The sequence below is a fragment of the Setaria viridis genome, chromosome 2 (assembly GCF_005286985.2).
Source record: "Setaria viridis chromosome 2, Setaria_viridis_v4.0, whole genome shotgun sequence".
In the NCBI taxonomy this organism is placed as follows: Eukaryota; Viridiplantae; Streptophyta; class Magnoliopsida; order Poales; family Poaceae; genus Setaria; species Setaria viridis.
In genome coordinates this window covers 38160248-38184872 of record NC_048264.2, presented here as the reverse complement: position 1 = coordinate 38184872, position 24625 = coordinate 38160248, and the positions used below count along the sequence as shown (strand labels likewise).

The following is a 24625-nucleotide window of genomic DNA, read 5'->3' as shown; positions in this document are numbered from 1 at the left end:
GAAGGAATGATCAGAAAGAACATAGAAGTTTAGATAATAAAAAAAATAGAAATGAAAAGAAAACAACATTGAAGAATATTTACCTTATTTGGAGAGAGAACCTGATACATCATATTCTTCTTAATCATCATGAGGAATAACATCGTTGATGTCCAAGTTAACAGATTTTGTGAACAGAGGCTTGGATTTTGATTGAGTTAGTGGCAAATCAACATTAGAAATATCATAAAGAGGTTCTCTTAGAGCTGCACAATATCTGTTTAAGTGACAAATTTTTTAGAGTCATTTAGTCTAGATCTGGATTTCTTATATATAGGATCTGAGAAAGATAAGTAGATACCAATTAGAAAGGTATGGAAATAATATAGTAATAGGGGAAATATTGATATAATAAAAGGAAATATAAATAATGGAAACACTGAGGTAGATGCATACGTTCTTTTGGGTACCCACTGGGGGCATAACAAATGGTTTGTTAGTCTTGATTGGAGTAGGTGTAGTATGCTTTTGCAACTTTTGGATAACTCTATCAACTTGTTCCTGATTAGGCTGGAGGTATACATAACAATCAAAAACCTACTAGGGATTTAATAAATGAAAAAAAATAACAACTTCAGATACAGAACATAAATTGGCCTTTGTGGGAATTGAAATTTGATGAAGATGGAAGTATATTTTTTTTTGCTTGGAGCAATAGTTGCATTTGATGATTTTAAGCAAGATCTTGGGAGAACAGGAGAATTGTAAAAAACACATAACAAAAGCATTTAGTAAAATGATATGTAATACTATTCATTTAAAACAATGAGCTATGACAAATGTACCTGCTTGATGTCAGAATAAGGATTAAATTGCTTTGATTGAGAAAGTGGCATATTATCTTCATAATCAAAATCATCAATAGAACCATGAGCTGTAATTGGTATATAAGGTAGAAAAGTGTATTAGCTATTTAAATATAACATATCAAAAATTAATAGAATATGAAGCATATAAAAATAAATAGGAGAAGAAATGAACACCTGTAGTGTTGTCGAATTTCATAGGATTTTTCTGTGACAAATAGCTTGAGTTATTTGGATCACTATTTTTGGGCAAAGAAACTTGGGGAGAAGCAGCAGAAGGTTCATGAGGATATTCAGTAATGAGTTTGAGAACGTCCAAAACTATATTCTTCAATCTAGAATCAATATTGGAAGCATGTTGCAACAGCTTTTTGAATGTATGAAATATATTATCAGGAAGAGAAGATATTGATGTGATATTCAAATTAACTCTCGAGACAGAATTGAAGCTATGGATTTCAATGGCTTTGCAAATTGATGTCTTCAAATCAGTGGGTAGCTTACATCCAGAAACTAAATCAATCATTTCCATGAATTCAGAATCATCTGATAGAGATGATGTAGAATTTAAAAGATGAGGACTCTGTTAAGTATAAGAAATTAGTCATAAATATAGAGAATATATGTGACTTGGCAGGAACAAATTAGAAACAAAGAATATTCAAACCTTTGCATAATAAGTATCAACAAAGTCTAGTATTGGCCTGAAACCATAAACACCTGGAGATTTGATACAAAAATCAGAATAAGTTTGCGGGGACCAAAATCAACATGAGCCAAATACATGACCTGGAATATTATAAAGCAAAAATGGAAGTTGAATATTAAGTGTAAAAATAGATACTTAAATTTAATTGAAAATAGCCATAGGAACGAATAAATACGACTAGATAATAAAGACAGCCCCAAGTGTCCCTGGTTCTTTACCATCTTTAGTTTTGCCCTTCTTGAAAGTTTTGATGTGCCGAAGCAACCAACTTAAAACATATCCAGATCAATCAAAATCTTTGCAGTTGGTAATGTCATCAAAAATCCCAAAGTGCTTCTGACTTGGTGTGATAGAAGCATTGGAATAGAGAAAGGAATTCAATGCAATCAGGATGAAACAAATGAATGTATCCTCATCAGATAAAACTTTTTCTTCACTCTAAAGTTTCTTGGTAAAGAATTCAACACTTGGAATAGATTGCTTCTTGAACTTTTTCAAAATAACTGACTTGCCATGACTTATATTAGTTGGAAAAGGTCTCTCGCTGAGAGGTATTCCAAGAATATTGTGCACGGATTCTTTAGTTAGAGAAATGATTTTGCCATCGACAACAATATCACTAGATTTATGGTCAACAATTCTGGCTACCCACTTAGAAAAATTGTTGGGAACAAAGCACTTATCAAAATGCAAGAGAGAGCCAAAACCATATTTTTCGATGACTTGCCTCTTAGGAGTCAATTTCTTTATGACCTTAGCAAAATCAATAACAGAGAATCTAGTGATGACATATTTTAAGCTTCTTGACAAACTTTTGCATAGTGAGCTACAAATGGTATATAATTAATTAAATTAAGTCACGAAGAGGCCAAATGTTATATGTGACTAGTGAGGATATAAATAAACTTAGCGCTACATACCTGGTTAGTCAATATATTCTTCATTTTATTTTTCAACATATTGAATTTCTTGCACTGAAATTACAAAAATAAAGTCATGACAATGAAAAAAATGTCAGAAATGAAGAACTGGAAGCAATATAAAGCAATAACTTCCTGGTAGAAGTGGATGTTAAAGTCATTTTGTTCATCACTAGAAGCAGTATCCTATTAAATATATCATATATCAAATTTAGAGGTCATTCACATATACAAATAATATTTTAGTAGATTACTAAAATAAATAAATTAAATGTCAGCATCATTATATTATACAGTGCCACATTAAATTTTGAAAGAAATACAGTTAAACAATGTAAACTCCATTGAGACAATAAAAACAGTTTAATACCATGAAGCAAAACATAAATAAAAAAGAAACTAATGAAGTTGGAAAATAACCCAACACAACTTACATCAGAATGGTTGGCTTCATCAGCAGAGTCATCACCACTAGATATTTCAATATCTTCTACTTCAGAAAAGTTTTTTTTGGTAATTATGGGAATTAAAATCTTCATCTAAATCACTGTAGCTCAAATGATCTATATCTCTACGCCTCTTATGGGTCATCTGAGTAACAGAATATAATTCACAACAAAATCAGCTACACATGCACAAATAGCTACAATTTAATATTAGAACATTGCAACCTAGGATGTGAATTCAGAAGGAAATAATGGCAAGCATAACACCTAAATTATGAATAATCCCTGCACAGACAATGCAATTTGCAGGATAATGGATTTTGAAATGAAATTTTAGCATCCATCAAACTTCAAGCAATGAACTCTACATAAAACTTCAACTGCAACCAATCTAATATCAAAATGAAATGACAACTACATCAGATCATAAAGGGGAACAAACTGATCAACCACAACTAGACTTCAATCCTATGTGAACATATCCCTACAAACAAACCCTATAATGAATTCCTAGCACGGATTTTGAATAAGAGCGACATATCAACCAATCAAACTTGATATAAGCAACGGAGCGGAAATTTCGCATACTTAACCTGAAAAGAGGATAAAACGTAGGGGGAAAATGGCACAGGAAATCAAAAATCCAGCAACACAAAAGGACTAAAATTAGGAGTTCATCCAAATTCACGCGTTTACCAAGCACCAATGGAGCAAAATATATTGAAGCGCGTAGATGAATCGAAGCGAAAGGGGGCGAATCGACTCACATCGGGACCTCACCTGGAGAGCGGAAAATAGAGAGGACAAACGGAATCCAGCAAAACAAAGGTGTAAAAAAAGCAGCTCATCCAAAAATCACACAACAAAGACTCATAGGAATCGATGAATCGAAGGGGGAAGGGGCGAATTGATTCACATCGGAACCTCGCCTGGAGAGCAAAAAAATGGAGAGGAAAAATGAAACCCAGCAAATCAGCAGTTCATCCAAAAAATCACACAACAAATACGCAGCCGAATAGATGTATCGAAGGGGGAAGGGCTAAATCGCCTCACCTCGAGATCTCCAAGTGAGCGCACCAGCTAGACAAACGAGATAGGAAGAGCGGTGGAATGGAATGAATTTAGGCCAAGCAGTTAATGGGAGAAAACAAAAAGGCATGGTCCCCAAAATGAAACAAGAGCTGCTGACTTGTGGGACCATAATGTCAGCGAGCAAAAAAAAAAACCAAACAAACTAGGCGGAACAGAGAGCATATATCATACGGACAAAAATGGCCAAATCAAACAAACGGACGGTACCAAAATCCAGTGATGGCTCCGCCTAAAACACTCAGGCAACGGATAGCTTTCCCTTATTCCCTCCTAGGCTTTGTGTCTTTGATTTGCGGTAGTGGTAGCCATGGTCCCATACGTGCTGGACTGCTGGCCCTGAATAACTATTGAGGAACATTGACATGATGCGACTGGGATCCTCGAAGGGGCAAAGCTATTTAAATCAGGGATGCACTCTTTGAAAAATGAAAAACAATGATTATGTCTAAATTTTCACAATATTTGCACCCCCAATGAATCAACTCTATGCATGCACAAGGCAAGTTCACCCCCTCCAATTTGCTCTAACTTCGTATCTTTAACGTAATTAGGTGAGACCTATTGTGCCCGGACCCATAGTAAGATACCAAGTTAAAAAGGCTTAGAATTATACAACTCATGGATAGCAAAGTTGGCATGAAAATTTTTCTTTTGGGCACTTTTTTAACACTTCTAGACAATGAATCATGGTTTTATATTTTCTAGTGGAAATTAACTATTTTCTTAAACGAGATGAACAATTTCTGAAATAACTATCGAATAAAATTATTAGTTGTATAAAAACAGTGCTCATAGATATCGCAATTGGTGTGGCTATGAGGTTGCTAAAAAGTTGTGGCTAGAAGTGACGTTGCACAATATGGATTCATTTGCAATGGCAATATTTCAATGACACTGTTGTAGTCTAATGAATTTCAATATTCCATGGATTTCATGAGATTGCTTATGTATATTTTGTAATGTAGATCTATCCATCGCTTATCTACTTCTTTGATGCTCTACATAGTCCTACTTTGTCCATGCCTAGCGCATTTGAATTTCTTTACCAAATGCATAGCGGTCTACTTATGTATGGGAATAGATGACCATAGGGGATATGTTGGCACCACTGATAATTGGTCTGTTTTCCTCTCTCAAACAACAGTGCAACTGTCCAAGTGTATACCTAACACATGTGAAGAGTGGCATGATGATGATTTGCTATGCTATTAGATCAAGCAATTTATTAAGCCTTTCATCTTTCCGGTCCTTGTTTGGGAACTTTTTTACAATCAATTAGTAAAAAAAGAAAACAAATGCAGTCTATTTTTATGTAATATAATTATTATTACTATGTATATTTTTTAGTAATTCTCTAGGACAAAACTCTATGGATGAAGTTATTATTATGGACCGGAAGTGATGAGGAAAAGAGAAGGACGACGTTAATGCATGACCCATCGTGCGACCTCGATCCATGCAGTAGCCTCCGACGACTCATTATTTTTCTTTCTTTTTGCTAATTTACTCGGGAGCCTATCATTTGCTTGCATGCGCCCTTATTAATGGAAAGAGCAGCATGGCGAAGGTTGGGTCAGTGCATGTTGCTTTCATGGTGACATCACTTATTAATGGAAAGAGCAGCATGGTGAAGGTTGGATCAGTGCATGTTGCTTTCATGGTGACATCACTGACAAAAAATACTTATATTTTCTTTAAATGATCATTACAGATGAAGTGTCCATTTCTAAATCTGTTTGCACTATTGTGTTCCTGGCAATAAAATCTACAAAACAAGATCCATATTTGATACATTTTAAGTTATTTTACATGACTGTCAAGTTATATTGATTGTGTGTAGTAACTTATGTACAAACTCCAACAACTTATGTACAGATTATAGACAACTATAGATACATTGTGATAGTTTAAGTAGAGGTAACAAAGATAGTGTAACAACTCTTATGCAAATAATATTATGTAGTATGTCCAGTGACAACTTATATAGACATAATGCGATTACTCATGTAGATACTTCATAGAGGTAAATGTCACAGCCTCGATCAGGGAGCCATGCAGAGCGCCCATAATAGTAAACAACATAGCGAAGGGTAAAAATATTTTTGCAATTTATCTATATAATTTGTTGAGATGTTTACACATAAGTTGCTATACACGTAATATATAAGTAGCTACTGTACACTCAATATAAGTTGCCAGTTTATAAAAAATATTTCAAAATATATGCATCATGGATCTTGTTTTATAAATATGGTGGTGCAAACGGAATTGAGAATGGACAATCCATGGTAAGGTTATCGTATTTTTAAAAAGCAAAAATTAAAAAGATGCCCGTGGCCCGCGGTGGTCCACCTCCCTGCCGCCAGGCTATAACAGGTTGTGGAGGTCGGGTGCTTGCGCATTGTCGCGTCTCGCGACCAATCGCTGCTTAGCTTTTTCCAAAGAGAAGCTATATTTTTCATGTTCAAGCATCTTGTAGTTTATACATAGTCAGTTAGTCACTTGTTAGTTTGTTGGCGTGGATATGGACAAGTTAATGGAAATTTAATAGCTGAATTATGACTGTATATGTCTAGCATGATTATGTGAACTAGGCATCTAGCTCATGAACATCTTGACTACATTGAAAAGACAGAAGTCCGTTTAGTCAGACCTAAGAATGTTCAAACGCAAAAAGCAAAGGGAGCGGATTTGGTTCCAGACCTTAGAGCATGTACAATAATCCATCTCAGCTTGGCTTATAGGCAAGACAACTCAGCAAAATCCGACGTGGATGAAAGAGAATAGAGGAAAGAGAAGAAGCTTGTCGCGATCGTGCTGAGCGATTCGCCCATTTATGCGACTGCTAGGTGATCAGCTTGTCGATTTGTGGGACCCTTCATTGATGGAGAGCTTGAGAAAGATGCAGTTGGTAGTGGACTATTCGGTGAAGTGATAAGATGTGTTAACGGTGGGTTCCATCGTAATAAAAAATGTTTCTTGAAATTTGTGAAAAGACCATTTATTGTATTAGTTGGATGCAAGGTTGGTATACTGATGATCTGAGCTTGCTCTAAAGTGTGGCAAAGCCAAAACTTGGCATCGTCCAGGTGCTTCATCCTTTGAATATTTCGTCTCACCCAAAAGAATTTGTATTAAGATAGAAGTCAACGAGGTTTGGCCCTGGCTGTGGAGCCTGTGGTTAGTTGAACTCATACGAATTTTTGCACGAGTAGTAATTAGTTGGCTGTACCGTACGTCATGCTAAGCGTCATCTATTTTGTACATTTTGGGTTTGAGATTGCAATTTGGCCTTTGCGTCTCCTCCTGACTTGAGAGTTGATGCACATCCGCCTCCACGACTGGTTTGTGCACACTGCAAATACGCCTTCTAGACGCCTTAGGAGCAAAGGGAAGTACCCCTCTGTTCCCATCTCATTCTCATCACAGTTTCCTGACATAGCGGCCCTACTGTCATCCACCGATCCGTCCGAAATTTCGCGAACCGCGAAACTCCCCCGCGCAACCCCTGCCGTCCAAAACGCCGGGGCCCACGTGCCATCCACCCACGACGAAACCACGGTTCCCTCGGTTCCCTCCGGAACCCGTCGCCCCCGCCACATCCTCACAAAAGAAACACACCTCCCGCTCCCCACCCCGCCACGTCACCGATCCGCGCACCCCGATCCCCTCCATTCTCCGCCACCCACCCCGCATCCGACGGCGGGAAGCTCGCATCACGCGGATCGCGTCCTCCAGCCTGCCCCAAAAGCCCCGCCTCTTTAAAACCCAGACCCACACGCGTCCACCACCCACCTCAGCACTAGTGTCCTCTTCACACGGGAGTCACAACCTCCACCACCAACCCACCACTTCGGAAGCGCGGAGGCGAGCGGCGGCGGCGATGTCGGGCAGGGGCAAGGGCGGCAAGGGGCTCGGCAAGGGCGGCGCGAAGCGTCACCGGAAGGTGCTTCGCGACAACATCCAGGGGATCACGAAGCCGGCGATCCGGAGGCTGGCGAGGAGGGGCGGCGTGAAGCGCATCTCCGGGCTGATCTACGAGGAGACCCGTGGCGTGCTCAAGATCTTCCTCGAGAACGTCATCCGCGACGCCGTCACCTACACGGAGCACGCCCGCCGCAAGACCGTCACCGCCATGGACGTCGTCTACGCGCTCAAGCGCCAGGGTCGTACCCTCTACGGCTTCGGCGGCTAGGTTAGGTGTCTGTCTGTGTGGTTCGGATCGATGGGTAGCTTGTGTCGCCTTCATGTGTTCTTGTGGTAGTTGCTGTAGGGGAGATGTAGCTGGTTGCTTGGTCCTTTCGGTGTCGGGTGTGTGGATGTAAGAACTGCTTGTTCGAAGCAATTGGTCTGGAATAGATGCTGATGTAGGAAATCAATTTCATCTTAATTTTCTATATTTCTCCTCCTACAGTTGCTCGAAGTAAAATTTTCACAATTTACATTCAATTTTGTCCGAATCTTTCGAATCTGTTCAATTCTTAGTCAATTTTGAAATCCCCTTTCTGGCTGCCCAGGACGGCGCCATTAGTTCCAAATTGTGAAATGTACGATATGAAACGGAAGACCCCTTGAAATTCAAATTGATATATACTAAAACGCTCGGTATGTAAATCTCTTGGTAAAATCGATTAAAGCCTCTCGCTGTGCTGAATCCGCTATTCGCTTTTCAAATTTGCGGGGTTGAAGCACGAGCCCTTGGCAATATTATCGGGAATGGGCGGAGGCCAGAGGAGGAGCTGGGGGCACAAACAGGTACGAGCCCAAACCTCTTTCGGTTCAGCAATTTCGTCGAGCACCTGAGACGCAGTCTATGGTGTCGACGGCACTGGCGCAATTATCACCCCTGGATCCATTAATCCTGATAGTCCGCTGCAGGCCGCAGCGTGCGCCCCGCCGCTCGCATTTTGGGTGGTTTGGCTCGAAGAATCCGCGATGCCGTCTCGTTGGGAGTTGGAACTTGGGACTTGGGAGAAGGACGGCGCCGCGGCGAGTCTGCAGGCTTGCTCGGGGTTGCTGTCCACTGTCCTGAGTATCCTTTGTGGCTCCGATTCCGCATGTCTGCTTTGCCGGTAATGATTTCACTGCCTTTACATCTTTGCTATGCCTTACCTAGTGATTTATCGATGCTGATTCCGCAAAAGCTTCTGGGATTAGTCTTCTTGTGGGTGGTTGTTCCCTGTGACTGGCTTTCGTCAGGCTCAGGCCAGCTAGTACCCACGAAACTTTTGTGGTTGTCACACGCTCTCTGGTTTGCCAGTTGAATTAGAGGTATTTCTGCACGTTGAACGCAAGTTGAATATTGACGTCGTGTTAGGATTCAACCATGATCATTGGGATTTAGACACCGACGTTCTGGAATCATTTTCAGTCTGTCATGTTTGCTTAGCCTGAGTACCTGACCAACTTCTGTAGTTGTGCCAACGTGCTGATTAGATACTAATTGCAAACGATCCCATTTCAAAAGGTATCGAGCAACTGAACTAAAGGTACAATAAAACTAGGGTCATGTTACCGGATCTCTCTGTTAAAACTGAATTCTAAATTTGCAACCCTGCCATGGAAGGCCCAAACTCCGAGACGCTCTGCAAATGATGCGTAGTTTGGGGTATTGAAGTTTTGCGGACCAAAAATACTGATGCTGTGGTGCTAGTGGCACTATTATGTGCTACCGGTAAAGCACCACCCTTGTGCTGATTTTGGAACTTGTAAATCTCATGTCGATTCTCTATCATCCTCATACCGTACTGTTTCTATATGAATCCAGAATTTGAAATTTGACAGTTCAAAACCAATTGATTCTTCTGAAGTGTACCAGAATGCATTCTAATTTGTGGTGCCACTGTTAGGCCATAGTTTCTTTTGGGAACTTCAACAGGAGTTCTGCTACTTTCATCAAAGCAGAGTGCCAAGTAATTGCAAATGAAAGAAAAAAACAAAATCTCCTTGGGCCTGTAACAGGGATTGCAGATCTTAGGTTATTGACCTTTACTGTAAAATGATATTTATTACTGCATAAGAAAGGAATATGTAAATAATGTTTGTCAAATTAAATTTCTGCCTTTGCATCTTACTTTTCTTTCACTATATAAATGACTGTGTTTAATGATAGATACATAGGAAAACCGAACCTTGAAGTATCAAAGCAGATGTTTTTCTATTACAGTACAACTCTACATGAAGAGTCAAGAGTCCAAACTTAGGTGGTCATCCTGTCCAAACTCCAAAGTGAGAAGTGGTGTTATCAAACATATACAAAGAGTCAAAGTGCAACTGATATTGAAGTTTCTAGTTAGATGAAGTTAACCGTCTTGTCTATTCCATCATTTTGTTTTGTTGCACCACACATCATCAGATATGAACTGCAACCAAGAGTTGTCTTTACCATGCTCATTTGAACCACTTGACTGTCCAGCATCCCCAACGTTCGTAAAGTGTTCTTGTTTTTCCTTAGCTTGTGATGAGCTGCACTCGCCTTGCTTTTGCTTCTGAAGCTCTCCGAATGCCACATTTTTCTTGAATACCCGACACAGAGCGTAGGAATCCTGTAAAATAGCAATAAGAATTAACAAGAAATTGACATCATTTCCATTTCATTAACAATTCAGGTGGGATGTTCTTTTATTGCCCTACTGAAGGAAGATTTCAAGTTCAACCATGTAGTGAAGATCTACTGCCATGCAAAATTGAATACTAGTAAGTTTTTCCTTGGGCTTCCTGTCTATCCCTTCAATGAACAAATACGACAATATGATCCTATCACTTAAAATCAGGGGCGGAACCAGAACTACCGCCGGACCCGGGCTGGACTAAGGCAAATTGATTTTACAATGAAATAATGGGCTGATTTGATGCTATATGGGCTGATTTATACTGCATAAAATGTGAAGATACATGCAGTTTTATGGGCTCGCCCCGGGCTGCAGCCCGGGCAGCCCGGGGCCTGGATCCGCCCCTGCTTAAAATGTTTGTCTACAGATTGTACTGTACCATTCTATTGGTAACTTTTTGCTGAGTTCCATGTCCTGTTTGTTCAAATTAAGTTCCATGTTTACCATTTTTGTCTTAAGAGATAGCATCGAGTGTTAGAAAATTCAGCATCAAGCGCAGCCAGAAATTAACAGCTTGCAGATAGTATTACGAAGAATGATACAGCATGATTGTACACAAGAATTTTCTTAGAACAGTGTGCAGAGTTAGGAATTACATTCGATGAATGATTTAAGTTCAACTCTTGTTTGATTCATAGAAAGGCCAACTGAGAAGTCAGAACTGATATCATGCTGCTAAAGAATTCAGTTAGAACACGAGCAGTCACTCATACCTACAAATAGTTTGCTCTGGTACTTCTTTTGGAACAGAAATATGTAGTCATGAATTATTTTGGTTCAAATATTGTTTAGTCCATAGAAATGTTAACTATTGCTTTTTCTAACAAAACCAATCCACATTTCAGATAAACATCCTAATTCACTTTTTGGTTTGTCAATGTCCTGTGTTCTTCCATCTAATTTACACTAAAATGGGATAAGACATTTTATCAGTTTTGGCTTTAAGTTTTCTACTGTTAAGTAAAGTAGGAGTGGGACATGGAGAATAAAGTGTAAAGCCACCGACACAACAATGGACCACAACGAAGGATGTCTAAGCTTTAAGGTAGCATCCACATGCCACTGACCTAGATTATATGTGCTCTGAAGTCTGCATCATGACGTGATGACGGCACCTACTAAACTGTGTACAATCATGTTGTATCATTTCACATCCTCAACCAGGAATTGGATGTTAAATTTGTCTTATCAAGAGCACCAGAAAAAGTGTACCATGTATGGCCCAATTAGATAACTGGAAAGAAACTTCTTCTGTACTTTGCAAAGTAGCTATGGTCCATGGAAGCAAGGAATACTTTATGGCTACCACAGATGGATACGGGGAGAAAAAGGGTAGAAGAGCCCTAACTTTACATGCACTCCATGCATAAACAACGTAGCTTCCTCGAGCAAACAATGCCCGAATTTTTTTTATATATATTTCAACGTCAATTTTTCTTTAGCATGATATGTTTAAAATTCTGCATATTTAAGGACATGGTTTCTGCAACATTAATTAATACAGAGAACAAACATCTTTTTGTCTGGGGATATTGGCTAATTTTTTTGATACAATTGAATGCAAACTGAGATAACTAAATGCACCAGAAGCAACACACAAGGGTTTAACTGATATTGATGTATAGGACTATAGGTCTACAGGAAGATGGATGAGTCACCTGAAACCCCATGGTGTTCTCGCATTCGCTTTCCTCGATGCGGTACTCATGCATCACCCAGTTGGTCCTGAGCCCCTGAGGAGCTCGACCCTTGTAGTAGACCAAAGTCTTCTTCATGCCAATTGGTCTGTTCTGGTAGTTGACTCGCCGATCTTTGCCTGTTGATTTCCAGTATCCTGCTTGGGTTGCACGGTTTGTGCGGCATCCATTTGGATACTTCCTATCCCTTGGCCCAAAGAAGTACCACTCGGGGTCTCTGCTAGGCAGCAATGATTTCTCTTCCGAAACAAAGAAATTTCAATTTCAGTCAGGAGCGATGGGATCTCAGGATGAGCAACTGAACGAACTTGGATTGTAGGTTACCTGCCAGCTCCCAAGGCTCACATTTGTAGAGATCTACTTCAGGGATTATGTCGAGCTCGATGCTGAGTCCATGAACCTTCCTCTTCAGGTAATAGTTCACAAGCTCCTCATCAGTTGGATGGAACCTAAAGCCTGGAGGGAGATCAGCCGGCGCCATGGCCTCCCAGCTCGCTGCCTCCTTTCTTGTTGATCTTTCTCTTTGTCTTTAGCCTTTGTCTTTCCCTTCCGTTGCCGGCCACTGTGCTCTTTAGCTCCTCCGTGAAATGATTCAAAGCCTGCCCTACAAGTAGCCGTGTTTCCCTTTACAGGATTCTCACACAAGCTCTGGACGTCTTACAGCACCGCAGGATCTTCTTTTCTTATCTTTTAACGAACCGACTTTATATTTTGTTTTTCTGGATAACACACTTTTGTGATATTCATGCTAGTAGATAGTGTAGGGTTGTATTGGGATGCGAAATCCGTCACGGCAGTGCCCGCTTGCGCCGTGGGGGTTTGTTCTTTTGTTCACTGAATTTGTTTTTGTGTCTCAGAAGCTTGGTCTCTGAAGTGTCAGAGAGAAGAAGAGGACTAAAGGCAAGGGTGATCTATAGTAACATGTCCCTATGTATCGGGATCAGCACTGCAAAACAGAAAGTTTAGGGAAGGTAAAAAGAAAAGGAAAGGTCTGTGTAGCCATGAGGCCTTCCAGTGTCAATGAGCTTGCATTGCTATCTATTTACCCATCTAGATCAGACAAAACTTTTAGCTTTGGATTTGATAAAGCAGTACTCGAGTACTATGGATCATCATTCACTTTTTTAGTCTAGCATATATGTCTCTGAATGCATAAACTTGATTGCCTTCCATATATAGGCTCAAGTTTAATAATAGATATGATCTAGATCATTTCTTTCTTAAATGAAAGATTTAGGTACGACGACCACAATCTCAATCAATATAACAGATATTTTATTTGAATTGCAACCAAGGTTGGGGAAGAAATTGTTCTGTTCATCTTTTCATGGCTCACTGCCCTTTTCTTCTAACTTCGCCAACACTACAATGACAACATGCATGATGTAAAGAGGTCAGCAAGTAGTCTTACCCAATTCTACAGAAAAGATATGCATCACTTTCACCTGCATGTGGTCTAAAGCAAATTTTGCTGCTAAATGTAGATTTGCAAATTGCTTTCACAGTTGATATGCCTGCCGAAATGGTGGAAGGATTCAAAGGTGGTGCCAGGGTACTGTGTTGACATTAAGGGGGCACTCTGAAGTCTGAACACGCAGAGGCAACACGCTTGCAACAAAGTTTCACGACGAAGATACGTGTAAGGTAGACTGCTGAACTTTAGTTTTGCTTGATGCTTGTATAGATGATACAACACAATGCTATTGTTTTGCCAAAACCCACAGAAAAGTATTCTTCAGATGCGGTTACTGTAAATCTGTAGCTGCAGCACTTCTCATAGAGTAATTTGCTGTGACGTGCTGCACAATGTAGTCCAAGATTTTCAAGGAAGGAGGGTTTAAAGCATCTCTGCACATGACCTGGAAGGGATTCTGATTGACATTGCTGCAAGGCTACTGCCAGCATGCATGTGGTAACCTAACCTCTGATCTTGCTTATGGATATAGTACTCCTTCAACCCTTTCTGAACCCAAGTGTTTCAGCTTAGCAAAGCGTCACAACTGAAAGCATGCGATCGAACGCCAGCTATTAGGCTTTTCCGTAATACTGGATTGATAGAGACCTTTATATGCAACATGATATAATTAGAAGAACAATAGTGTTGTTTAAAGAAGCCATATATCCTTTGTGGTTATATGTGCTTAAAGGGAAAGCTGGTTTCTTATCACTGAGATATTTGATGCGCTATGGAATATGAGCCAATGTTTTTGACAAATATCATCAGTAATGTAATATATGTACGGGAATATCCTCATCTTATGGTAACACATGAACATGACGAATGCTTTGAGTTTACATTTTGTTTTCATTTTCCAGTGCTTTTTATTGGCAGATTGCAGATGCAATTACACGATGATCAGAAGTGGGTGCCAGATTTGGAGCTTGACACAACTTGGGAGGACAGGTATAGTAGTCATAATAATTGTCTTCAATTTCCATTCATACTGCGCAGTATATTTCACTTGACATATAGGCACAAGACAAAAACTATGCAATGGCATAGCTATATCCACTCGGCTTCACAGAAAAGAGAAAAAAAAAAGAAATCACTCAACAAGTACAATACATTCGATGAACCCAAAAAGAAGAAAAGGAAAAAAAAATTCAAGGAGCAGACTGTTCCTATATACTATATAGTATAGTAAATATAACCCTCCTTATGAACTCAACTCAAGGAAGGACTCCAACAACAACCTTGAGGCGGCGACGATCCTTCAACTCCCAGCAATAGGATGGGAAGCTGAAAACCCAAAGGATGCCTGCTTATTGCTATGATCTTACACCTTGTAGACTCGATCGTGGTGGTTATTAATAGCTAGCCAGCAGTAGCATCTCGATCGGAGAAAAAGAAAGAGAAAAATATATAGTCATTAGAAGAATTTTCTCAGCTGCAGCATCTTCGTTCTCAGGTGGCCAGGGCCACACAGGAGGTGCTCTCCTCGGCGCCGTCGGCCGTGCTGGAGCACCAGGCGTCGTCGGAGATGAACTGCATCCAGGATTCGTCCTTGTCCGCGTCATCGTCGGCGCCACCGGACGTGGAACCGACGGGCACGTCTGGCGACGGGGTCTGGTACTCCTGGCTGCCGGCGGTGAGCAGCTGCTGGCAGGCGCCCTCCAGCAGCGCCATGCTGCACTGCGCTTGCAGGTCGTCCACCTCGGTGCAGATGGCGTTCTTCTTGAAGACCCGGCATAATGCATAGGTGTCCTGATCATGAGAATGCGAGCACAAAGAAAAGCAAAACGAAAGAAATTTTCATTAACACTTAATATTCATTTGTCTTTTTTTGGCAAGCTAATAACTTATGTGCTACACTGATGCATGATTATGTTTGTACCACATGCTACATTTGCTAAATAATGTTTGTGAGCAAATCAACCAACACTGTCCTTTACTAATGTAGATTATGTAGCGTTCTATTCTACTCTTGATATCAGAAAAGAGAGGACTTGATTTGCGAGAGAAAGAAGACGGCGAGGGAAGGGGAAGGGGTGTGAGGCTGATGATGGATTCAGCATGGAATAAAGCGGAAAGCGCGCGACACCGACTTGCTTGGCCATGAGAGCAGGAAGAGGGCGAGCGACGACATGGTTTGCTTTGCCCTTTAATACCTCATGGACATGATCAATGCACACCCCAACGCAGATCATTGTCTGCTGATCTTAGGATAAAGAGAAGATTAGAGGTCTATAGGGATACATATGTGTAACGTACTGTCCACCAAAGAACGTACGACTACTAATACTACGGCCTTTGCCCCTAATTTATTGTTCTTGGTGATCAGCAAGGCTACAGATTTGTCTCATCGGATCGGAGTGGAGAAGGCAAAGCTGTAACAAAGAACATCTACTGCACACTGCTACTACGTACTACCACCTAGCTAGGTAACAGTACAGATGCAACAAAGGAGTTTTAACCCCTCGCAGAAATTTTCTTTGTTCAAGTCACTAGGTCATAAGGGCAAAAGGAAAGATATAAAGGGGCCGAGTTCTCAAAGCCCTAGCACATATAGCACATGATCATGATCATGTGCAGCTTCTATATTCAGATATTCAGTAGGCAGCAGCTGATGATACATACATCACAAAGCTAATAAGCTAATATAAGCATAAGATAGCAAGGCAAAACGAAACCTGGATGGGCAGCGTGTCCTCGGCGTCCTTGTCGTCGAGCCTGTACTCGTGCATGACCCAGTCGGTGCGCACCCCCTGCGGCGCGCGGCCGCGGTAGTAGACGAGCGTCTTCTTCATGCCGATGGGGCGGCCGCCGTGGTGGAGCACGCGGCGGTCCTTGCCGGTGGACTTCCAGTACCCGGCCCGCGTCGCGCGGTTGGTGCGGAACCCGTTGGGGTACTTGCGGTCCCGGGGCCCGAAGAAGTACCACTCCGGGTCACGGCTCGGCAGAAACGACTTGTCTGCATCACACAATTCCACAGGCGATCTCGATCGTCATCAGATGATCACTGGAAACAGATCGAGGAAGGAATGGAATCGAAGAAGAAGAAAAGAAGACGCGGGCACCTACCTGCGAGCTCCCATGGCTCGCACTTGTAGAGGTCGACCTCCGGGATGATGTCCAGCTCGATCTTGAGCCCGTGGATCTTGCGCTTCAGGTAGTAGTTCACCAGCTCCTCGTCCGTCGGGTGGAACCGGAACCCCGGCGGGAGCCCCACCGGCGCCATTCCTTCTAGCTATGTATGTCGTTGGCGGTGACGGCGATCAGCTGATCGATGCCGCCGGCGATCGATCAAGCTCTGGCCGAGGAGGGAGGGCGGCCGGGCGACGGTAGCGCCCGCCTGTGGCGGCGGCGGCGATCGATCTCACCTGCACAGGCCACGGGGTGGTGTGGGTGCTGTGGCCAAAGACACCTTGCTTGCTCCGCTCCTCTTTGCGCGCTGCTGAGGATCGGTGCCTTTACCAGCGACCCCCTTATAAGTAGTTTTTTCTCGCGATCGCCGGCGTCAGCTGGGGCGGACACAGTCATGCCTCCCTCACGATTCTGGGCGATCGGATGGCCACCTTTAGCTGTCTCTTTTCCAGATTCCCGAGCCCTCGCAAGCTTGACCCTTTTCTCCACGGGCTCCATCGATCAGGCTCCCCTTCTCTGGGCCTCCTCCTCTCTGGCTCTCTCCAACACCCTGAACTCCCGCTCTCATCGAGCTGCAGTGTGCACCGCACTGCAGGTTTTACTCTAGCCCTATGGTTCTCCAATAATGTATGTTTTGTGCTCATTTTCTTATTTATGAGAGGTCAATATGCATGCATTGCATGGACATGTCACATATGTGCCTCATACCATTGCGCAAAGCCTGTTTTATTTGTATATAACGTTGCAGGAGACGTTAGATCACTGCAGTCAGTCAATAAAAAGTGCACACGATACATATCTGCCATTTAAATTGAGTTCTTATAACTAGTTAGCATTTAACTTCTTCTTGATATCTGAATTTGCAAAGGATCTGTCATTTTTTTGGAAGAAAATTGAAAAGAAGAATAACATCGTTTCTTAGGCCAAAGCAATTAACTATGGTTATGTCGATCGTACAAATTCTATTCTTTTTGTAAAATATCATGCTCGCACATATTCTATTGCACATACGATTGCATGCAAAAGTTAGTTCTAGGGAGCCAATATGGCCCAAAGGGTGTTTCAAAGTCCAAAAGTTTACCGATAGGAGGAACCACCGTTGGTTTTTATATTGAGAAAATTCCATGTATGCCATTGGAAATTTAACTCATCCCTTACGAGTCATCAAAATTTAGTCCATCCCCTCAGTGCCACTAGAAATTTAACTCTATCCCCTATATGCCATTGGTGTAATAACATAGTCAAATGAGTGTTAAGTGAAGATGGAAAAGATGATATTACCCCTAAGAAAGGAATTGAAACCTATCCCTAAGAGAGGAAGAAGATAGATGTGCGGTCGATGGTGTTGGAAAATGATGCGGAAGGGTAAAATTGGACGGCATCATGGGATAGATGACGGGAATGGTACGTAGGGATCATGAGGTCTTATGGGATAAAGATGACGGTAATGGTACATAGGGGATGGATTATGGGATAAAGATGACGGTAATGGTACGTAGAGGATGGAAGGATAAGTTAAATTTCCAATAGCATATAGGGAATTTTCTCTTTTACATTAACAAGAAAATATGCATCCAGATTTGCCTCGACGAGAACTTGAACTTAAGTGGTGTGGGCGTTCATCCACACTCACCAGTCACAAAAACTTGGGTAAGCTCATTTTCCTAGCTAGCTTGCCGGTGTTTATATTATTGATTCTTGTTTTATCTCCTGATCGAGAAGAGAACACTGTTTTGCCAACTTGCGTGCATGCCGATGGATCTGTGCATTGCATATGTATGCACTGCGTGACAAAAAGCAGAAAAGAAGAAGGCGATGAAAGAAACAAGCTAAGCTAAAGAGAGGTAGGGAAAAATATCTTTAGATGTCTTGAGGAAGAAGGGGATACAGAGAAGCTTTGCTGTCTCAGCCACCCTTTGGCGTGCGCCATGCATGCACCGGCTTTTACTTTCAGGGATAAGTGTTCTTCACCTTTGGATCCATCCATGACGTTGGCGACCCAAGTTCGAGTGATGATCGATATGATGATGATGATGAGCTGAAGCACATACATTGTGAAAAACCTGAGGAATATGCATCAGGTACAAAAAAAAACACTGATGGACGGCGCAGATCGATGCATCTGTATCCGATCACTTTGAAGCTTTCTTGACAAATTTAGAATGGAACGGTCAGATGTACATGTACACGAAGATATATCGATCGAAGTCTGAACGTAAACCTGGTCTCTTCGTAGAGTTGATGAAGATGATAATCTCATCCATATTCTCATCTCATGCTTCCTTAACAAAACCCGTCGGCTAACTATGTTTTCAGACACCATCAGCTGTGTTTTGAACAGAAAAGTTGTTTTCATATCCATGTGAAAGAGCTATAGGCACATTCGTCTTTGGATCGGACAATCTAGTCTCTGACAGATCTGGCCGGTGGGGAAAATGCATGCGCCGGCATGGTCCCCCATGCATATATATGATGCGCGCGTGAATGAAGCTTTGAACTCATCAAGTTAATCTCCACGTACGCCAATTGCGCGTGCTCGACGAGTCGGCCTCGACCTCGATGCGCCAAGGCTAAGGCATGGGAAGAGAACGTAACAGCTAGCTCGATCGCTCGCGGTGAAAACCACCTCCTCTCCGACGTGGACGCCGCCGGGGACGGTCACAGAGGCGCACCTCGATCCCGGCGCTCGCCTGCGGTCACGACGATCTTATTTTCTTGCACAATGAAGAAGAAGAAGCCTCCTTTTGCGCTGCCCGGCCCGGCCCAGGACGTGCAGGAAGTTGGGACGGACGGATCGATCACAACCTCCCGTGGGCCCCGAAGAAAAAGAAATCGAAACGTGACGGGAGTCTGGCCCGGCTCCGGATATCTCTCTTCGTCGTGTCGTGGTCTTGCTCCTGCACAGGAAGCCCGAAGGAGTGAGAGTGAGTGCATGCATGACACGCACGCTGACGCTGCATTGTTGCAAACTAGAAAAGGGGAAGGAAGCGCGTGCGTGCCTCTAGGAGAAGTGTTGGAACGGATCGATATTGAAAAGGAAACCAAATTTTGGCTCAAAAAAAGATAAAGGAAACCAAAATGACGAGAATTCGGCCGGGGTCCCAAATGTTTGGCACCGACGCGATCTCCTCCTCTAGTACCGTGTGCTGCCTGCATGCCTACAGATATACAAACCGCCCCCCTGATTCACGATGTCGGCTGCTGGACGACCTGAAGGGGATTGCATGTCGACGGAGCCGGCTGGAGCGGAAGCGGCATGTCACCGGGCAACAAATCCAAGATCGTCGTAAGTTCACCTGGTGCGCATCGCATGTTCCTTCCTGGCATGGCATGCCGATATCGATGAGTCCACGGGCTTATGGCCTGGTTTGGTTCCATTTGCTTATTTTTAAGCAAGTGTCACATCAATATTTAGATACTAATTAGGAGTATTAAACGTAGACTATTTACAAAATTCATTACATAAGTGGAGGCTAAACGGCGAGACGAATCTATTAAGCCTAATTAGTCCATGATTTGACAATGTGTTGCTACAGTAAACATTTGCTAATGATGGATTAATTAGGCTTAATAGGTTCGTCTCGCTGTTTAGCCTCCACTTATGTAATGGGTTTTGTAAATAGCCTACATTTAATACTCCTAATTAGTATCTAAATATTGATGTGACACTTGCTTAAAAATAAGCAAAGGGAACCAAACGCACCCTATATATGCAGCATGTCGCAAGGCCCGGGGCAAACTGATCCATGCATGTACACTTGATTATTGGTAGATCTAAGCCGGCTAGGCTAGCAATGGGAGATTGATGTTCGTTCGATCTATAATGACTGCAAAATGTTAGTATTAGTTTGGGCGGTTCGAAAGGATCTATAATGACTCAGCTCGATCCTTCTTGTTCCTGTTGGAAAAAAGGGATGAGAAGGTTCAGTGATACAACAGTGAGGCTTTCTCTGTTATAGTTTGAGAGGAGTCGCATGAATTTAGCCAGCAGATGTGAAACTACAGGGGGGTCCCACTGTCTGATGGGCCGGTGTGTTTGCCTCGAAGAATATAGTGTAATTACTATTTTGGAAAAGCACGTACGATCACATGAAGTTGTTTCAGAACTTCCATAGTGTCATTAGAGTTGCAGATTGATCAGGTTTATCACTGTTTGAGTCTGTACCAGGGAAAAATTTCTCGGCGAAAAAACGAGAAATCTCATAAACGTGTTTCTCGGTTGAGCCCGGTTTTTTTTTACTGCTCAAAAATTTCGGCGCTTTTGAATTCGCGCTCAAAACCAAAGAAGCCCAATCCAAAAATCCCTCCCTAAACCTTATCCCATTTCTATGCATTGTTATGTCTTGTTTTTCATGTTAGGTTGTTTGGAAATAATCTAGGTTATTTTGTGTACAAACTGAGAGGTTTTTTCTAAATTTTATCCGAAAGGAAAACGTCGAATCCAAGAAATTTCCGAAAAATCCGATAAACACGTTTCTCGGTGACCTCCGATTTTTTTTCTCTTACCGGTAAACCTTGGTCTGTACTTAATCATACTGTACATTATCGGCTGCAGGCTGATCTGTTGCTTCACCCTACCAACAAAGCGATAATTCTCGAGTTGGCAAAACAATGAGTTCCTTTGGCCAGACCTTCCAGAGGTATGTTATAAAATGCTAATAATGGGAGTTATATAACTATATTGAAAGCAAAAATATATATCACCATGACTGCTCTAAAATATTTCATTAAAAAATGACCACTCTTAAATATTGTACAATGTAAGGCCTAAAATAGAGATACAAGTGGGTACCAATTGGTGTTTTCTGAGTCAGCTGCTTAATTGCGATGGCATGCCAAGTTCATTTTATTAAGTTTTTGGTTGCCAATGACCCAAAGAATTTATGAATTGCATATCTACCTATGGCTAAAAAAAGTTATGAAATATTTATTGTAAAGAGAAATTTTGGAACAAAACTTTAATGCTGCAGTCTCCCACATTCCTAATGCATTGATATAGCTTTTCTTTGTTCCAACTGCATCACAGATCAACTCTTTTTTTGTAAGTCTTGTGGAGTAGATTTAGCAGAGCTGTCATCGTTATCAGCTGCATTTTGTACTTCTTCCCTTGCTGTGATTGTTGAGGTCCAGATCCATCGATCTGTTGTTTGCACTTACCAGAATCATTTTGTACTTCCCTTGATGTGATTGTTGAGGTCCAGATCCATTGACCTGTTGTTTGCACTTACCATAATCCTATGTTGGTTATCGCTAATCTATCCCTATGGCAGCTCTAAACTGACTTTTACAAAGAAAAGTCGCATCTAGTACTATGTATGGAGATTTGATTGATTGAAAATTAAGACGGAGTAACAATTTGCCTTTACTTGTATATACGATCTGATGCTAATGCATGCAGGACATCTGGAACCATATACGTTCCCTAGTACCTCTGCGAGATGCTGCCCGTGCAGCCTGTGTGTCCGGTGCCTTTCTACGCTCTTGGAGATGCCATCCCAACCTCACCTTGACAGTGCAATCATTGGGCTACTTTGATTTTACTAGGAAAGTTGATCACATTCTAGAAAAACACTCAGGCGTCGGCGTGAAGAAGCTCGATCTCGAATTTATTGAATGTTACAATGCCAACGCCAGTAATCATCTAGATATATAGTTGGCTTCAGATTATTGTTACACCATAGATTGAAGAACTGACCCTTAGGGTATGCTCATCAAACTGGTTTTCAGATGACAACTATATATTCGTGCTAAAGTACGAGTTCCCATGCTCAGTTTTATCTGATGGAAGCGGAAGCTCGATTCGGTATCTTGATCTTGAAGGTTGTGCCTTCCGACCCGCAGTCCAACTTGGTCACTTGGGATGTCTGGCAAGGTTGCATCTACATTGTGTTCATATAACAGGGGACGAGCTAGAATGCCTTCTCTCCAATTCTCTAGCGCTGGAACGGTTGGAACTCAGGGATTGCCATGAGATAATTTGCTTGAAGATACCCTACCTCTTGTGTCACCTCAGCTATTTGCACGTGTATGGATGCAACATGCTGCGAGCTATAGAGAACAAAGCCCCAAATCTTCGCAGCATCTGCCTCAGGAACCTCCCAGCCCAACTCCCCCCGGGACAGTCACAGCAACTTGGAGAGTCTTTGCAACTGAAGAACATAGAAATGTGGTGTTTCAATCCCGTTTACTATGCTCGTGCGGAGCTTCCATTAGTCGCACCGAATCTTGAAACTCTTACCGTGGGCTCAATGCTTGAGGTATGCATGAAAACTTACAGTGATTTTTACACTAGCAAAGATGTAAATATAAGTAGACACGCCTTGGAATATAATCAAATTGTGACATCTTTGTGCAGATGGTCAATACGCCAATGGCTCCTAGCAGATTCCTCCACCTCAAGCACTTGAGTATTCATCTTATTGGAGTAAACTTATCCCCTGAATACGATTATTTTTTATTGGCATCTTTTATTGATGATTCTCCTTCCTTGAAAACTTTCATCCTGAGAGTAAATCATTGTTCAACTTGAAAAGATATTATTTGTGGGTACGGTGAACCATTAACTAACAGTATATTACTCTCAGGCACCGCTGACCCTCACGAAGCATGAATCGATTATTGGAGGTTCATCAGATCTGAGGCAGATGTCGCAGCACCGTCATCACAATCTCCAGAGCTTCAAGATTACTTGCTGTGGCTCTGCCAAGACCTTGATTGAGCTAACATGCCATGTTCTCGAGAATACATCATCACTTGAATGCGTCACTCTGGACACCACCACTTCAGAAGCTTTTAGGTGTTCTGATGACAATTCTACGAAATGCGTTCCAATGCCCAAGGATAATAACTTGGAAGCACAAAAGGCACTCCTGGCTATTGAAATGTATATCAAAATGAAAGTTCCTGATGCAGTCAAGTTAGATGTCGTGGAGCCTTGTAGACGGTGCCACGCCATTGAACTGTAAGGTGCATGTCATCGCAGTCTTTTGTTGGCTCTGCGTGCGTTATTCCCTGAATAACCAGAATGTCCTTACATTGCTACTATACAGGTAGAGTACGTGACGATACCTAAAAAAACCAGTTCTCTTATTTTATTGTCTTTTGCCATGCCACTTGACAGAGGGTTCATTCGGTCCTCAGCCTTTTCTCAGCCCAATGGCTAACTAGAGATATTGGGAGTTTGGGGCCTCAAAGTGATTTAGCGGCATACTGGCGGCGCCCCGCCCTCCCGGCATGGCCGTGGTGCAGCAGCAGCAGGCGCTTGTGGAGCTCGCCACGAAAGCATGTCAACGATATGCTTTAGGAAGACTAGAACCTCGGACGGGACTCCAGGGAAGAAAAAAAAATTCCATGTTGTTCAGAGAACTAGATAAAAGTCTAGACAAGTCTTACATAAAGAACAAATATAGTTCAAAAATAGCGGACATGTTCGCAGCTACATTGTAGCTATATTTATTCCAACTTTAAACGGAGCAACATGAGGCGGCAGCAGCAGCTCTGACAAAATATAAATCCTCTCAAGCTTGCCTTCCCCTGAAGATTCAAGTTGAGCATCAGGCGGGAGCGGGACCGGGAGCTGCTTCCTCTTGTGGATTTTCCTCCGGTTCGACGTCCCCTCTGAAATATGTTTAGTTAAATTAAACTTAGTTGTTGCATAAACACTATATATGTCAGGAGAAAAATAACATCATTCTTTTCCTGAACTACTACTCTTTCATGC

General features: G+C 42.0%; 3 protein-coding genes and 1 non-coding gene across 4 annotated transcripts; 2 read left to right on the top strand and 2 right to left on the bottom strand.

Annotated features, from left to right (window-relative positions):
• The first annotated feature begins 7800 nt into the window (after positions 1 to 7800).
• Positions 7801 to 8402, top strand: LOC117845155 (histone H4). Its single transcript, XM_034726083.2, has one exon. It carries the CDS (start codon positions 7896 to 7898, stop codon positions 8205 to 8207), a length of 312 nt encoding a protein of 103 aa, XP_034581974.1. The 5' UTR covers positions 7801 to 7895; the 3' UTR covers positions 8208 to 8402.
• Positions 8403 to 10043: 1641 nt separating this feature from the next.
• Positions 10044 to 13112, bottom strand: LOC117845154 (NAC domain-containing protein 86). Its single transcript, XM_034726082.2, has 3 exons — positions 12645 to 13112; positions 12282 to 12559; positions 10044 to 10557 (listed from the first exon to the last, which is right to left on the bottom strand). Exons 1-3 carry the CDS (start codon positions 12799 to 12801, stop codon positions 10336 to 10338), a joined length of 657 nt encoding a protein of 218 aa, XP_034581973.1. The 5' UTR covers positions 12802 to 13112; the 3' UTR covers positions 10044 to 10335.
• A 1618-nt stretch (positions 13113 to 14730) lies between these two features.
• Positions 14731 to 17295, bottom strand: LOC117845152 (NAC domain-containing protein 54). The gene is made up of 3 exons (XM_034726081.2): positions 16843 to 17295; positions 16452 to 16732; positions 14731 to 15525 (listed from the first exon to the last, which is right to left on the bottom strand). The coding sequence occupies exons 1-3, from the start codon at positions 16997 to 16999 to the stop codon at positions 15226 to 15228; spliced, it is 738 nt and encodes a 245-aa protein (XP_034581972.1). The 5' UTR covers positions 17000 to 17295; the 3' UTR covers positions 14731 to 15225.
• A 5002-nt stretch (positions 17296 to 22297) lies between these two features.
• On the top strand, positions 22298 to 23870 carry LOC117844371 (uncharacterized). Its single transcript, XR_011897472.1, has 3 exons — positions 22298 to 23162; positions 23261 to 23329; positions 23490 to 23870. It is a non-coding gene; the product is annotated as an uncharacterized protein (transcript).
• The last annotated feature ends 755 nt before the right edge of the window (positions 23871 to 24625 follow it).